Genomic DNA, 14,891 nt, shown 5'->3' on the forward strand with positions numbered 1-14,891 from the left:
TTGGGGGTGTACAAGCCCATTTAAAAAAAAAGCACCCTGAGGCAATTTATGTGCATTGCTATGCACATGAGTTTAATCTTTTTTTTTATGTCACACATGCAAAGCTGTCTCTGAAGTCACAGAGTTCTTCAACATGCTGGAAAGTCTCCATTCTTTCTTTAGTGTCTCCCTTGTAAACCACCATAAGTTTGTGGACACTCAAAAGAAGTTAGGGTTGCAGCCAAGAGAACTTGTGCAGTTGTCAACTACATGCTGGGCATGCCAGCTTCATTCAGTGACTGCAGTGATTGGTAATTTCCCTGCTGTCATTGAGTGCCTCTCCACAATCAAGACACCTACAGCAGTTGGGTTTAGGGCAAAACTCAGTAAATTCTCCTCAGTGTATTTGCTGATGGTTTTCCACACTCTCCTGTCTGTAACAGCAGGTTTACACAGATATGTACAGAAGGAGACCATTGACATTGCCCAAGCAGTGACATACAAAAATGCAGTGACTGACACCATGAAGCAGAAATGCAGTGATACCACTGCTGCAGATCTGTACTCCAGAACAATAGTTATGTGTGAGGCAAATCAGATAGCAGTAGAATCATCCTTAGGAGAGAGGCGGAAGACAAAGGGCACGTTCACACTGCAAGTCTTAATGCTCAATTCGGATATTTTGCTCAGATCTGATTTTTTTGTTTGGCTGTTCACATTACCTTTTAAAATGTGGCCTATATCAGATACCAGTGTGAACTGTTTGCTGTTTCGAACTGACCCGCATGCGCAAACGAACAATAACAATGACGTCACACGCAGCATGCTGTTGCGCTAAAAAGTTGGCGAGGTTATGGAGGAAGTATGTATCATCTGGTGCAAGCAAACATATCATGTAATGCTATAATGTGATGTATTCAATGCAAGCATTATGAGCTGGTTCACGTAACCACTTTATATAACACTCGTAACACACACGTTACCAGTCACGTTTGTGTCACGTTTTCGCCGGCGCAAAAAAAAAAAAAAAAAGGTTTCGTCGGCACATAATTGTGACGAATGTCGATGTAGATTGACGTAAAAGTCGCATCAAATCCGCCTTGGCTGTTCACACTGCGGCCACATTGGAAAAGATCAGATTTGGGTCTGATTCAGGACCACATATGGAAGTGGCCCAGAACTGATTTGAAAAAATCAGATCTGGGCCAGATTTGAGTGTTCACACTACTCCTGAAGAAGTCTGACCTGGTCACTTGACCCCAAAAAAATCGGATTTGGGCCACTTTTACCTGCAGTGTGAACGTGGCCAAAGAGAATGGATGAATATGTTGTTGAGTCAACCAGATATGTTAGAGATGGCCATTTGTAAATAATTTACAGAAGATGAATTACATTTTGTTGTCCAAGTACCTGTTACTTTGTTCAATGACAATAAAGTTTAATCAAATCTAACCAATCTGATGACTGTTGATACAAAAGGAGGCACATGGCGCTAACAGTCAAGAAAACCAGCTGAGTGAAGAAGGGTTGAATCAATGTTAAAATTATAAAGTTATTTTTCAATAGACATATTTTTTGTTTTTGTGTGAAAAGAGGGTGGTTGGTGGCAGTGGGGCTCATTGGGTGCTCAGCACCCCTAAAGCTCTGACCCTAGACCCTGGCATGGTCAATGGTATCAAAAGCTGCACTAAGATCAAGTAATACCAGCAAAGAAACACAACCCTTATCAGAGGCCAGTAACACGTCATTTACAACTTTAACCAGTACTGTCTCTGTGCTATGATGAGGCCTAAATCCTGACTGATACATTTCCTGAATATTATTCCTACAGTATGTAGGTATGAGCATAACTGCTGAGCTACAACCTTTTATAGGATCTTGGCAATAAAGGGGAAGTTTGATATTGGCCTATAGGTGGACAGCTGGGTTTGGTCGAGGTCAGGTTTTTTAATTAAAGGTTTGATAACTGCCAGCTTAAAAGATTTCTGCACATAGCCGGTGCTTAGGGAAGAATTTATCTTTAGAATGGGTTGGAGAGCTACTGGTGGTATATGTTCAAAGAAACACTTGGGTTAAGGATCCAGTATGCAGGTTGATCATTTTGAAGATGAAATCAGTGAAAATAAGTCATTTTTTCAGGAAACCGGAGTACCCGGAGGAAACCCCCGAGGCACGGGGAGAACATGCAAACTCCACACACACAAGGCGGGGGCGGGAATCGCACCCCCAACCCTGGAGGTGTGAGGCGAACGTGCTAACCACTAAGCCACCGTGCCCCCCATTTTGCTACAGTTTTAAATAAAAATTTAGGATTCTTTTAAGTTATTTTTAATAAGGCTGGAGAAATACACAGATCTAGCAACACTAAGAGATTTATTGTCTGTGATATCTGTGAAGGCCTGTACTTCTTGAATCTTGATCTTTACCCAGGTACCACTTACAGAATATACTAATGATGTAACGATTCATTTATTTTCTTATTTTGGTAATGCATATGCATCGATCTTGAAACATGGAGTTTTGAATCATGAATTCTATGTTTTTGTTAAGAATTGATAAAAAATAATCAAAATGAAGGAATCACAATTATATTACAATATCGCGTGTTAAAAAATAAATTGAAACTTTAAATTAGTTGAATCTGCGTAGTCACGTGCAGTTAGTGATCTCCACTTCGTGCTGTTTGCTATCTTTCGCATATGCTTTTTGCACTATGGAGGGCAACGAGGGAGAGATGTGCAAGGCACCAGCCAATATGAGATCAAAGGTTTTGGTCTTACTTCAGTTTTCACAAAAATAAAAAACAAAAATGAAAAGACAAGTCAGTAATGATCAGGACATTCTGAAACTGAGGACACCCATTAAGATTGCTTCTACTATGATGTGTAAAAAACAGCCAACCGTGTCCGTCATTGTACCTCTCCAGGCTAAACTATTGAAACGTCTCAAGGCTTGCGAAGACGATACAGACATGACTTGAGAAATGGAAATCCCTGATGACAGCAGACTTTTCATGTCGGTTCTATTTACAGATATATCTCTGTCAATAGCAAAAGTATTCCAAATGCACTGCAATTTTTATTATTAAGACTTCATTGTTGCTTGTATCAAAAACTTTATTAACACAACGTTGTTCATATTTTTCATTTTTACTTGGTAAAAAACTAATTGTATTTTTTCCATTTCTTTGCTAGCATGAACATTGGACCCCAGCTTCAAATGGCTACTATTTTTATAAAATGAGGAAAGAAAAATTATCTTCATTAAACTCACAGTTTAGGCCTTAAACATTATGTTTGCAACTTCCCTTATTTTCAAGATCCAAATGCTAGCTAATTAACTGTAATTACTTTATTATTTAAAAACTGTAAATAATCTATTCTAGTCACGTTGTGTTTATAATTATATGACTACTGGAGCTAGTATTTTTATTTAATTTTGTTACAGATTCACATGATACAGCGGGAGGCTGCCTTTGATGCTATTTCAATTTGTTAATAATGAGTAATGTGTGTAACTGAAAGGATATTTATACTTTAAGTTTGCAGATGACACGACTGTGGTGGGTCTCATTAGCAACAAAAATGAGACAAACTACAGGAGCGAGGTGAGACGCCTGGCTGGGTGGTGCAGTGACAACAATCTGTCTCTGAATGTGGAGAAGACAAAGCAGATTGTTGTTGACTTCAGGAGAGCGCACACTCAGCATGCTCCTCTGACCAACCATGCTCCTCTGATCAACGGTGCAATTGTGGAGAGAGTGAGCAGCACTGAGTTCCTGGGTGTGCACATCACAGACGACCTCTCCTGGACTGAAAACACAGCAGCACTGGCCAAGAAATCACAGCAGTGAAAGTGACGTGACATACGGCTAAGTATGGTGACCCATACTCGGAATTTGTTCTCTGCATTTAATCCATCCCAAGTGCACACACACACACAGCAGTGAACACACACCCGGAGCAGTGGGCAGCCATTTATGCTGCTGCGCCCGGGGAGCAGTTGGGGGGCTCAAGGGCACCTCAGTCGTGGCCGGGTCGAGAATCGAACCCATAAACTTAGGGTTAGGAGTCAGACTCTCTAACCATTAGGCCACGACCTCCCCAGCAGCGTCTCTACGTCCTCTGCAAACTGAGAAGAGCCAGAGCTACACCCCATCATGTACACCTTCTACAGAGGCACCATCAAGAGCATTCTAACGAGCTGCATCACTGTGTGGAGCTGCCGGAAGACGCTACAACGCATAGTGAGAGCAGCTGAGAAGATCATTGGTGTCTCTCTCCCCTCCCTCCAGGACATTTACGGAACCCGTCTCACCCGCAAAGCCCTCTGCATTGCAGGTGATCCCACCCACCCGTCACATAGCTTCTTCATTCTGCTGCCATCATTCTGCTGCCATGTGGAGTCTCCAGGCCAGTACCAACAGATTGAAGGACAGCTTCATTCATCAGGCTGTCAGGAAGCTGAACTTGCTCCCGAACTTGCCCTCCCTTCCCTTTTCTGCCCCAGGCACCACAGAACTATGAGCCCCCAACCCCACCCCCCAGATCCCACATCCCCAGGTCTTTCCACTCCCCCCTCCCACTTACATACAATGACATGCACCAGTCACTCTGTGCAGCATTGGTCTGCTCACTACCTCATTCAGAATAGAACTGACATCATCCTACTTCCTCTTCAGTCAGGTTAAATAAAAAAACTGCTCTTTGAGCCCTTGTTCACTCAAATCAGACTGAATATGTTTTTTTGCACTACAATCTTTTTTATCTGCACTATTTGTTCACTTCACTGGTGTGCACTTTATCTGCCATGTGCCTTGCGCTGCTTTATTTAATTTTTATTTGTATTTTTAATTATTCTTCTACAAGCCCTTATTTGTATATTTGTATTTTATATTTAATATAGACTTTTAGGCGCTACTATTAGTGTTATCTGTATGCACATTGGGTCTGAAAGTAACGTAATTTCAATTCTCTGTATGTACTGTACATGTGGAAGATTTGACTCGACCTGACAACTAGATTTACACAAAAATTAGGAATCTATTGTTTAATACGAAAGGTGTACAAATAATATAAAACCAATAGAAAAAGTTAGAGCTGGAGAGATAAAGTCTGTATATTTTAACAATATTCAAATGCAAATTGTTCGTATTTAATTGAGTTGAATTAAGATTTAAGGGGTGGCCATGCATCATTCATTGTGACCAACAGGCACAGAATATGATGGAGGGGGACAGAGAGACTGAAATAACCCAAGGAACTACTTTGTTAACCAACAGGTTGCTAACCTGTCCCTGGACTACAGCCTGCCCTGCACATCATAGTGTATAATTTACCTAATTATATGAGTAAAATTCACTAACAAATCCGTAGGACAGTGTGAACATCAAGACCGGGTTTTTGAGCCTGTGTATTAATTTATTGCAGTCATTTTAAAGACAGTACGGACATGTCATCATGAGGCCTTTACTTTTCGTCCCGTTGTTTTGAATTAGACCCCTAGGGGGCGCTGAGGTGGAGCTGATTGTTCAGTAGCAGCAGGTGATTACAATTTTCAGCGAACGACTTACATTCTGTCTAAAATTCGCTTAGCAGGACTAATAAGTAAAGTAATTAAAGCTCTTTTCTTTATACGTGTAAACGGTAAGAGTGAGAAACAGTGAAACACTTTTGTTTTTATGATTGGAAATGTTTTTCTTACTTATAATTTTATTATAAGAGGATTTTGGATTTCTGGCGATTCGTGACATTGTGTAAGTTTCATTTATTTATTTATTTTGGAGACATAAGTATCTTCTTAATGTGTTAAATGTTGTGAAACACTGTATGTCCAGAGTAAATGTAATGAAGGTAGTCAGAGCTGTATATAATTAAACAGGCCTCTAAAGTGCTGTGTGAAAATGGAGGCCTAGTGGCGCATTTATAAAGACCACCTTACTTTCCTTTTTACTACATTTAGGATTGCTGACAACGTTGTTCGTGTTTTAGTGGCGTTACAGTGATTTTATTGGTAAATGTTTTCATCCTTTGCACCACAAATAGTAAAGGTTTTTTATGTAATTGCTATAAATCGGTTTATGGTGAAATTCACATGCAGTTTGGTGATTCTGACTTCTTATTGTGTTTAGGTTGCCTGTGTAATATTTATTGGCCATAATTAATCTTGTTTTCACCGAGAAAGCCTCGTGTATAAAAAGTTTAACTCCGAATATAGTAGGTTATTAATTAACGCCGTTTTTTTCTTCTGCAATACCACATTTGACCACTGAGAGGCACTGTTGATTATACAATAGTGACTCTCAGTGGTCAAATGTGGTACATTTGTAACATCTCTTTAGTCAAGTCAAGAAGCTATTATTGTCATTTCAACCATATATAGCTGTTGCAGTACATAGTGAAATGATACAACGTTTCTCCAGGATTGTGGTGCTACATAAAACAAAGACAGGGCTAAGGACTTAGTAAGTTAGTCCTAGCCTCATAAAATGCAACTGTGCAACCTGATGAAGACGGTGCAGGACAAGACAGTGCAGACAAAAAGTTATGACAATAAACAAACATTTGGTTTTCCATGTTTGTTGTTACAACTGAATGATTTTAAAGCAATTTAATGGTTTGTTTTGAAAACTACTTTCTAACCCAGTGTGATCTTGTAGTGTGGAGGAGTTTGTATTCTCGTCTCTGATTGGTCGCTTTTTGAATTCATTATCGTTTCCTTTGTGTTTAGGTGTTAAGGATTACTTACATAGACATTTTCCTCTGCTGATTTTAGCATGAACAAAATGTTAGCCATGTATTGAATGATGTTATTCGCGGATATGAAGAGAAAACGGTATTTACCGTCCTCGTGTTTCCACTTGTGTAGAATGACACCGTTTCTTGTGTGTAGTTGTAGGTATCGCTTCTCGGCCTTTTGGCTAAGATCAAGTGTAGTATCTGTTCTTATCAGTTTAATATCTGATACGTCCCCTACCCGGGGACCATATATTAAATTGATTTTTGGAACAGGGAGATGGAATAGGGGCTTGCTCCGTCCACTCCACGCATCGACCCGGTATTGCAGTACCTCCGGGAACGGTGCACCCCCTCTGTACTGTTAAAGAAACGTTATAACGCTACATTAGTCTAGCTCGAATACAACACTTGTGTTTCTGTGTCTGGATTATTTCTGTTTCCCTTTATTTCAGGGCTTTATGTCATCTCTCTATGTTCACACTTCACCACAGAAAAGGGGGATTTAAGGGGGTTTATTTAAAGTCGGTGTGATTTTATACAACTTACTCTGTTCTTTAAAGTCGCGCGTTTTACACGCTTATAATCACAATTTCTCTCTAAGGCGGACATCCAACTTGTGACACACGGAACTATTTATCCGGAACTATTTATCGGGAATATTGTGTCCGGGTTCATATTAGCGGTCGGACACAGAAACGTTCTCTCTTGTTTGTGCGTGTTTAACAATCTTTGTTCAAATATTCTGATTAAAGTCACCTGGAATTACAAGTGCAAAGATTTCACACATTATTCTTTATTAATGTGCAATAAATAAACGTTATCGGATGTTGTTTACATCTTCGATCTAACTCTCCTCCTAACCCTCGGGGAGGGGGGAGGTAACTGTATCGGGGCTTTAACACTATCTTAATAAAACTCACTGTTCTTGTCTCCTACTGATTACAGTACAGTGTTGTGTCAGTTGTTTTGTACCGACTCTTTTTAGTGTAAAGTGCAGATGTATTGATTTATAAACGCATTTTCCTGAACACTGTGGATCTCGTTCCATATTCAGCCGCAGTGCATCATGGGAAGTATCGTACTGTCTGCTTGCTTAGACAATATTGGTCAACATTCGGCTTTAGATGGAATAAATGTAGTGTTCTTTTTGCAGCATGTGTAGACTGTGGTGTTTTAGTGGTGCACGTTTGTGTAATGATTAAAGCTGGCTTCCTCTCCCTAATGGTAAAGGCTGTGTGTGGTGGTGCAGTCACTAGCTGATGGAGCTGCAATTCATACTTACCTGGCAGGGGAGATACCATGATCAAGAAGGTGGTTCACCCAGGGCGAGGCTCAGCCATTGCACTCCGGCTGTGCTGACCCCTGCGAATTCCCCAAATGTGGGAATCTCGACTGCATAATTTCTGGTAGTGGGGGACTGCGTTCGCGCTCTCCCCTGATATTCACTGTACTAAAGTTAGAAATGATTCTGTTGTGTTTGCAGGACTTGTGTATGTTTTGTAGCTCTCTGTACAATGTACATCTCTTGTGTATGTTCTGTAGGTGTGACCTGGGTATAGATCAAGATTCGACAAGTACAGGCCTTCACAGACATCAGTGCAATTGACATCAAGTTCAACAGAGGACAACAAGGACGAGTTTGCTTTCCTGGACTGTGTAGTTCTCATAGGGACTGGTGGGAAGCCCCTCTCTCTCACACACACCAGCCACTACAGCACAAATTAGGAGACATCAGGACTACACCGCAGGGTAGAAAGCCTCCCCACCTCAGCAGAAACCAAGAATAAAGACATTGTCGTCTGAAAGCAGCCCTCAAGGCATGTGAATATCCTAAGTGGGCTTTTAAAAAGATGGATTCTAGCAAAAATAAGTTGTACAGTCTGTGTATATTTTACCACTATGTAGAAGCCACAGCTGTCTCAGATGTTAATGATGGTATAATAATTTATGAATTAATTTGATAGTTGGGGACTGCATTTGCATTCTCCCCTTGTGAAACTATTGGTGTCTGCTTGTTGTTTTTGACATCTGTTCAAAGCTGCTAAAATTTATCTATACATGTCTCTTTTTCCCCAGGCAATCACCCTGATCAACAACTCCACCATGATTATATTCACTGCTTCTTATAAGTACTGCATTATCAGAACTGTCAGTCATCAAATCATCTGTATATTACACATTACAGCTGCTGTATATTGCACAAAAAGCATAATATTGCACAATATTATTTGCACTCCCACACTTTATGTACATTACTGATTGTTCATACTCTATATTCATATTTAATACTCATTCTGACTATTGTATCTCATTGTCTGCATTGTCTTGTATAGTTTGTATAGTATAGTGTTATTTATGTCCGTACTTTTGAGAGTCACAAACTGCTGGAACCAAATTCCTTGTGTGTGTCAACACACTTGGCCAATAAACCTGATTCTGATTCTAATAGTATTAATATTCATGATGGTGACAAGTATAGTGATATGAGGTTTGATGTTACTCAGAACAGTATTTCTTTTATTCTTATCTTTTTATTATCTGATGGTTTAGAGTAGAGGTATTCAACTAAAATTGAAAGAGGTCCAGTAAGAGAAAATTTCTTGAAGCAAAGCTCCAGAAGATCATAATGTCTAACTAGTTAGTGTGATAAATATTTATGTAGCCTAGTAGTTGTATCAACATCTGCAAGCAATCAATACCTGACTGTCAAATCAAATAAATTCAGTACAATTCAAAAACGTTTTGACAATATTTATTGTCATGTAACATAGAACTGAACACGTGTATGATTGTAGATATGTATAATGTTCTCTCATTAAATAAATAAAAGTAGGGCTACATTTCAAAATAAGAGAAAATAAATACAATGTGAAAATTGTGTATGTTTAAATAAAGTGCTTAACTTTCCCTTTTATATCTCAGTGAGAGAACTGAGCTCTAGCTTGGCAGGATGTTAAACCTGGGCTTGAATGGAGTCAGGGCCGCTCTCATACACATGTGGAGGTGCTCATTAGTGACCCTGGAACCATATTTAGTTTTGATTATGTTCAGTGCAGAGAAAGCTGCCTCACAGTTGTATGTAGAGCCAAACATGGTCAGGATGTATAGGGCTACTTCCCTCAGACCTGGGAAAGCTGTCTCAGGGACGCTGTCTTCAGATTTGAGTGGAAATGTTTGTTCAAAACCTGTGTGTTTTGTCTCATAATGGCGTTTCACATTGCCACTTTTAATAAGTGCCACAATTTCTGAACATATGAGACACACTGGTTTAGTGTGAAGTGTGAACAGAAATAAGTCTGTTCATTCTGGATTAAATGTTTTCGCTGTCCACGTTCTTTTTTTGGAGCGCGCCATTTGTTCTTTATTCTCCCTTTCTCCGTCTCACTCGTCTGTTTCTCTCTCTTTGTTTTCTACATGTATCGCTATCTTTCTTTCATCTCATCTGTCTTGCACTGTTGAGTCGCAGTGTTTACTTCAGCAATGCACAGACTTGATTGGCTGAGTGGTATCACGTGAGATGGCTTAACTCGCATGAAATTGGTCTGTGCGTTTCCACTACCTTTACCGTAAAGATTGCAAAAGCTGTGCCAGTAAAATAGAAGCGCTTCGTCAAGTTTTAAATCATAACCTTTAGTTTTGGCCGTAGGTCCGGGTCCGTATTGGACAGCTTCTGGGTCCGGACCCGGACCGCCTGTTAGTGACCTATGGTTTAGAGAATTCATTTTATATCTTTATAGTTTGCAAGTTGAATTTGTATTCAGTATTATAACTAAATATTGTAGATAAGTTATGCTTACAAATATGGTAAACAGTTGTAGCTTATGTGCAGATGTTTAATCAGTGTGTCTATTTGTATTTTGATACATATGATGGTAACATCACCTTATTTTTCAGGAGTCATGTGTGAAGGTGTTTAATTTGTTAAAGATTCAGTGAAGCCAGCATATTGCATATCACATAAAATCTGTTAACTTCTGTGATGAGCAACGTCTTAGGTATTGACTTTGACACTTGAGGAACTGTGGACAAGAGTGGGTCCAAATTACTAAATGATTATTAAAGTACAGTACTCTAGATAGTACTTTAAACAAGAACTGTAACTGACTGTATCTACCTCTACAGCATTAGTGATGTATCCCTAAAATACAGCATGTGCAGGGAGCATGTTATTAAAAAGTGACAATAAAACATGCTAGTTTTTAGAATAAATCTTTAGAGATGACATGAAACCAACACTGCTTTACCTCAATGTCTGACAATTAATGGTTGAATAAAACAGTACCAGGTCATATTTTTTATGGCATATATTTCATGGGCTTATCAGACCCTTTCCCTCATCTGTTTAACTGTTTACTTCTCAGAAGCAGAACTGTATACTGTACTACACATAGGCTTTGATTGCTAGTTACACAATCACCTAACAAGTACACACAGGTCTGTGAATTTATATGGTATTTTAATCTAGACAAGGCTGTGAATGACTACATGAACACAGCAAAATAAAATACTCCATAGTCTCAAACTAGTTATTTTTCATTTTGTTTTGTGGAATCATTTCTGGGTTCTCTCTCTTTCTCTCCTAATAGCTAAATCAACTCATCCGGGTTACTAACAAGAGGCAATTTTATTTTCTAACCTTTAGAACAAGAAGCTTTTGAATAACCACAGATTTGGATTTCTGATTTTTTCTTTTAAAGTAAATACAAGCAATAGGAAAGACAGTGTCCTTTAATCAAGATGAATTACACTCCAAGTTTATCAAAAGCATTTAATCTTAATAATCATAGTAATGTCACACAAACTCATGAAGTGTTTAAGACGTGTCTGGCTCAGTTTGCTTTCTGTGTGAACTCTAAAACAGTGCAGAATCTTAAATAAATGACCACAAACAGAAGATATATTGCAACAGGAAAAATAGATTTTTTTTCTTTAGAAACAAAACTGAAAGACAGAGTAGTTCAAAGAGAACAGCACCTTCTGTATCGTAATCGTAACCAAGAGTTTTGTTATATGTGAAATAATCGATTCAAGCTTAAGACAAAATTAAAGAGAAATTACAGTTTCAGTCGAATGAATAATTCGATTCACACTTAACCTCATTCCAGTAAAATGCCACAGTATTTACAGATTCATTTTTTTTTCTTTTCAAAAACAAAAATGCCTAAAGACCCTCAATATTTGGTTCATGATAACCAACTGCGGTCAGATTTAATAGAAACAGAGATTGTGCCGTATGGTTGGCATGGCAACTGTGTTCTCTCTCTCATAATACATTTCAAAGAAACTCGAGCACCACAAAATATTTAGATACTTAGAAACAGCTCTGAATTTATGCGCATGTATGTCCAATTTGCTGCTAATGATGGTTAAAACGAAGTGGCCTTTTGCATCCCTATACAAAAGACGGTTTTTATTACGACACACTACAACTGCTCTGCCTTCTACACTCTACAGGAGAGAGGAGTCTCCGTCCCTCAGACTCACCCCATGGGGTCACATATCATAAGCCCATGAGGACAGTTTGAAGGTCCGAAAACATAACTCCTTTTTTATTGACTACGCACCCCTGAAACTCTCCTTCCAAAACTTATTAAAAAAGGATAGAACACAAACATCAATGATGACCCCAAACAATGAAAACATAATATAGTCAATAAATAGGAGAAAGAAGTTAAATAAAAAATATACAATAAAAAAAACACCACATGAATAAATCTATATTAAGCAAAAAAAGAAGAAAAAGAAAAGAGGTAAAACAATTCACTAAATTCAAAGACAAATTGTAATTTCGCCAAAAATATATATAATGGAAAAAGACCTGATGTAATCTTAAAATGCTCTCGTAAAAATGGATTTTATTTTAAGGAAATAAAATCATGATATTAACTACACACGCATCTGAGACAGTATCGAAAATTGAAAAAGTTTTTAAAACCCGTATGTTTTTGAACGATTCCAAACAAAGTTTTTTTTTTGTATGCTTAATGCTTTAGAAAAAGTTTATATATCTATTATTAGTATTATTCATTTATATTTTTACTAAATACAAGTCACAAGGCCAATGTGGTATACATCTAGACTGTTCTAGATTTTAAAATAAATTAATAGAAAAGAAAAAACAGCACCCATGAAAAATATAAACAGCATTTACACATTTCAGTATTCAAGACAAAGAGAACCCAAAAGTAAAAAATGCAAACAAAGAACAAAAAATCCGAGATGCCATTTTTGTCATTAATTACACGCGACAGCACAAACTGCATTCTGATGTAAAGTCCCTTAAGACCAGTCAGAGATTGGTATGTCGGGCTGCTGTCTTATTGGCTTATTGGTTTTGTAAACAACATGATGTAAACTGGCTTATGATTGGCTGTTCAACAAGTATTAGCAGTAGTAGTACTTTAAAATGACAAATGCAGGAAAATAAAACACTAAAGATTTTAACTAAAACAAACTGTCCTGGTAAGCAAGACTTTTGGTTATGGCTGGGGTGAATGGCAGAGTTGATTTCACCGAGAGCTGGAGGCCTAAAAACAGATTAAGAAAAGAGAGAAAGAAAGTCAATCAATGGTGGTAAATTACAATAGACCTTTAATATAGTGTAACTTCAGTGTCTCAAATTGTTTGCATGTAAGGGCATAAATGAAGTGCATGCTTACATGTTTTTTGTGTTCTTACCAAGCTGAAAGTGTCGTAGGTGTTCATTAGGTCCTCGATACGGTATTGTTCCAGCACAACTACGTTGGAGAGATTGGGGCTGCGTTGCCTGGCACAGTCCTCACAGTGCACCACATACAACTTCTTACTCCCGTTCTCACTCGTCACAAACAACAGGTTAAAAACCTCCACCTTTAAACAGTAATGCATCATATAGATCAGGAGGATTCAATGATTTACTTTGTCTTCATCATCGACATCATAGCTGAAAATGTAATTTTCTTTGTCCTAGATGTGTACAGACAAATAAGCACATCTCCAGACAGGGTTTCTAGGCCTGTAACTAATCTCAGGATGAGTTTAGCTGCATCACCGGATCTGCTACACACTCTAAGCTGGTTATTGTTTAGAAAACTGTTGTAAACTGAAGTAAGTATTGTTCCCCTTGTTATAGTTAAATAAAATACTTTGCTGTGTCCACATGTGGACCTCACTTTAAGAGTTTATATTCGTGATCAACAACTGGCATAGTTGCAAAGTCAAATATATACTCTCAATTGTTTCCACAGTACGAGAACACTGAATTACTTACATCACACTCGTTGCAATAGTAGGCTGGTTCATCTTTAACTCTGCTCTGGTAAGAGATCTTCTTCCCTGCAGCTACAAGCTGGTCCCTCAGAATTTGAATGTGCTTCAGGGACTGCAGGAGACAGTGCCTGATGATAGATAATAAAGCTATCAACTACAGTTCACACTCAGGGTACAGTACATATGATATGGAATGTTAAGTGCCTTATTTAAATATGTTTATTACCTTATGCAGAACCAACATAGCAAAATAGCATAATAATTACACACCTAGTAACCAATATGTTTCTTGTAATATTAGCAGATACTCACTTAATCATCTTGTAAGTGTCAGGGCATGTAACTTTAACTGTGTGGGCCACATTCCAGGAAACATGAATCATGGGCACAATGGACTTGACCTTCTTCACTTCGTTCCATTCAAACCTTTCCAGAGCCAACTGGTACTGGTATCCTTAAAGAAAAATAATATGTTCACAGTCACAAGAGCACAAAAGACAATCATTCAGTAAATCTCCTGTAATCTGTGTCTTGACTCCATTTATATACAGTCCTCTAGATCTTCACTATTATTCATACCTAGCCTGCCCACTAGGGGGCGACTCACCATTCAGTGGACCCACGTTCCACGCAATGTTATTGCACCAACCCACAGCCTGGACCCAGTGTACAGTGCCTGCATTGATCCACACCAAATCTCCAGGCCTCTGGATGAAACGGTACACTGGAATATTGGCGCTGTAGAGATCCTCCAACACTGGCCACCATGAGCCTGTCAAATAATCCACCCCGTGCCTGAAAGTGAGAATTGCAAAACAATTTGATAATATTTCTAATGGACAAACCCAAAACAACAGACCAAATGTGTGCATATTTGATTATATAAAATGGATTAATTGATTATACCCTAATTTTTATACACATAAT

The 14,891-nt window shown here is 38.5% G+C and overlaps 1 protein-coding gene and 2 non-coding genes across 7 annotated transcripts in view; 2 read left to right on the forward strand and 1 right to left on the reverse strand.

Annotated features, from left to right (window-relative positions):
• The first annotated feature begins 6,878 nt into the window (after positions 1 to 6,878).
• On the forward strand, positions 6,879 to 7,069 carry LOC132849344 (U2 spliceosomal RNA). The gene has a single exon (XR_009648887.1). It is a non-coding gene; the product is annotated as a U2 spliceosomal RNA (small nuclear RNA).
• A 921-nt stretch (positions 7,070 to 7,990) lies between these two features.
• Positions 7,991 to 8,154, forward strand: LOC132849318 (U1 spliceosomal RNA). Its single transcript, XR_009648861.1, has one exon. It is a non-coding gene; the product is annotated as a U1 spliceosomal RNA (small nuclear RNA).
• A 3,316-nt stretch (positions 8,155 to 11,470) lies between these two features.
• Positions 11,471 to 14,891, reverse strand: part of kdm6ba (lysine (K)-specific demethylase 6B, a) — a 71,418-nt gene continuing 67,997 nt past the window's right edge. For 4 of the 5 annotated variants that reach the window (XM_060874751.1, XM_060874748.1, XM_060874749.1 and 1 more), the window contains 5 exons: positions 14,572 to 14,759; positions 14,277 to 14,418; positions 13,966 to 14,092; positions 13,376 to 13,565; positions 11,471 to 13,243 (listed from right to left, as the gene is read on the reverse strand). In XM_060874751.1, the coding sequence (XP_060730734.1) occupies positions 13,161 to 13,243; positions 13,376 to 13,565; positions 13,966 to 14,092; positions 14,277 to 14,418; positions 14,572 to 14,759 (730 nt within the window). In that variant the 3' untranslated portion in view covers positions 11,471 to 13,160. The remainder of the gene's footprint in view (positions 13,244 to 13,375; positions 13,566 to 13,965; positions 14,093 to 14,276; positions 14,419 to 14,571; positions 14,760 to 14,891) is intronic. The other variant, XM_060874752.1, reaches the window with a different exon arrangement.

This window comes from Tachysurus vachellii, chromosome 7 (assembly GCF_030014155.1).
Source record: "Tachysurus vachellii isolate PV-2020 chromosome 7, HZAU_Pvac_v1, whole genome shotgun sequence".
NCBI lineage: Eukaryota > Metazoa > Chordata > Actinopteri > Siluriformes > Bagridae > Tachysurus > Tachysurus vachellii.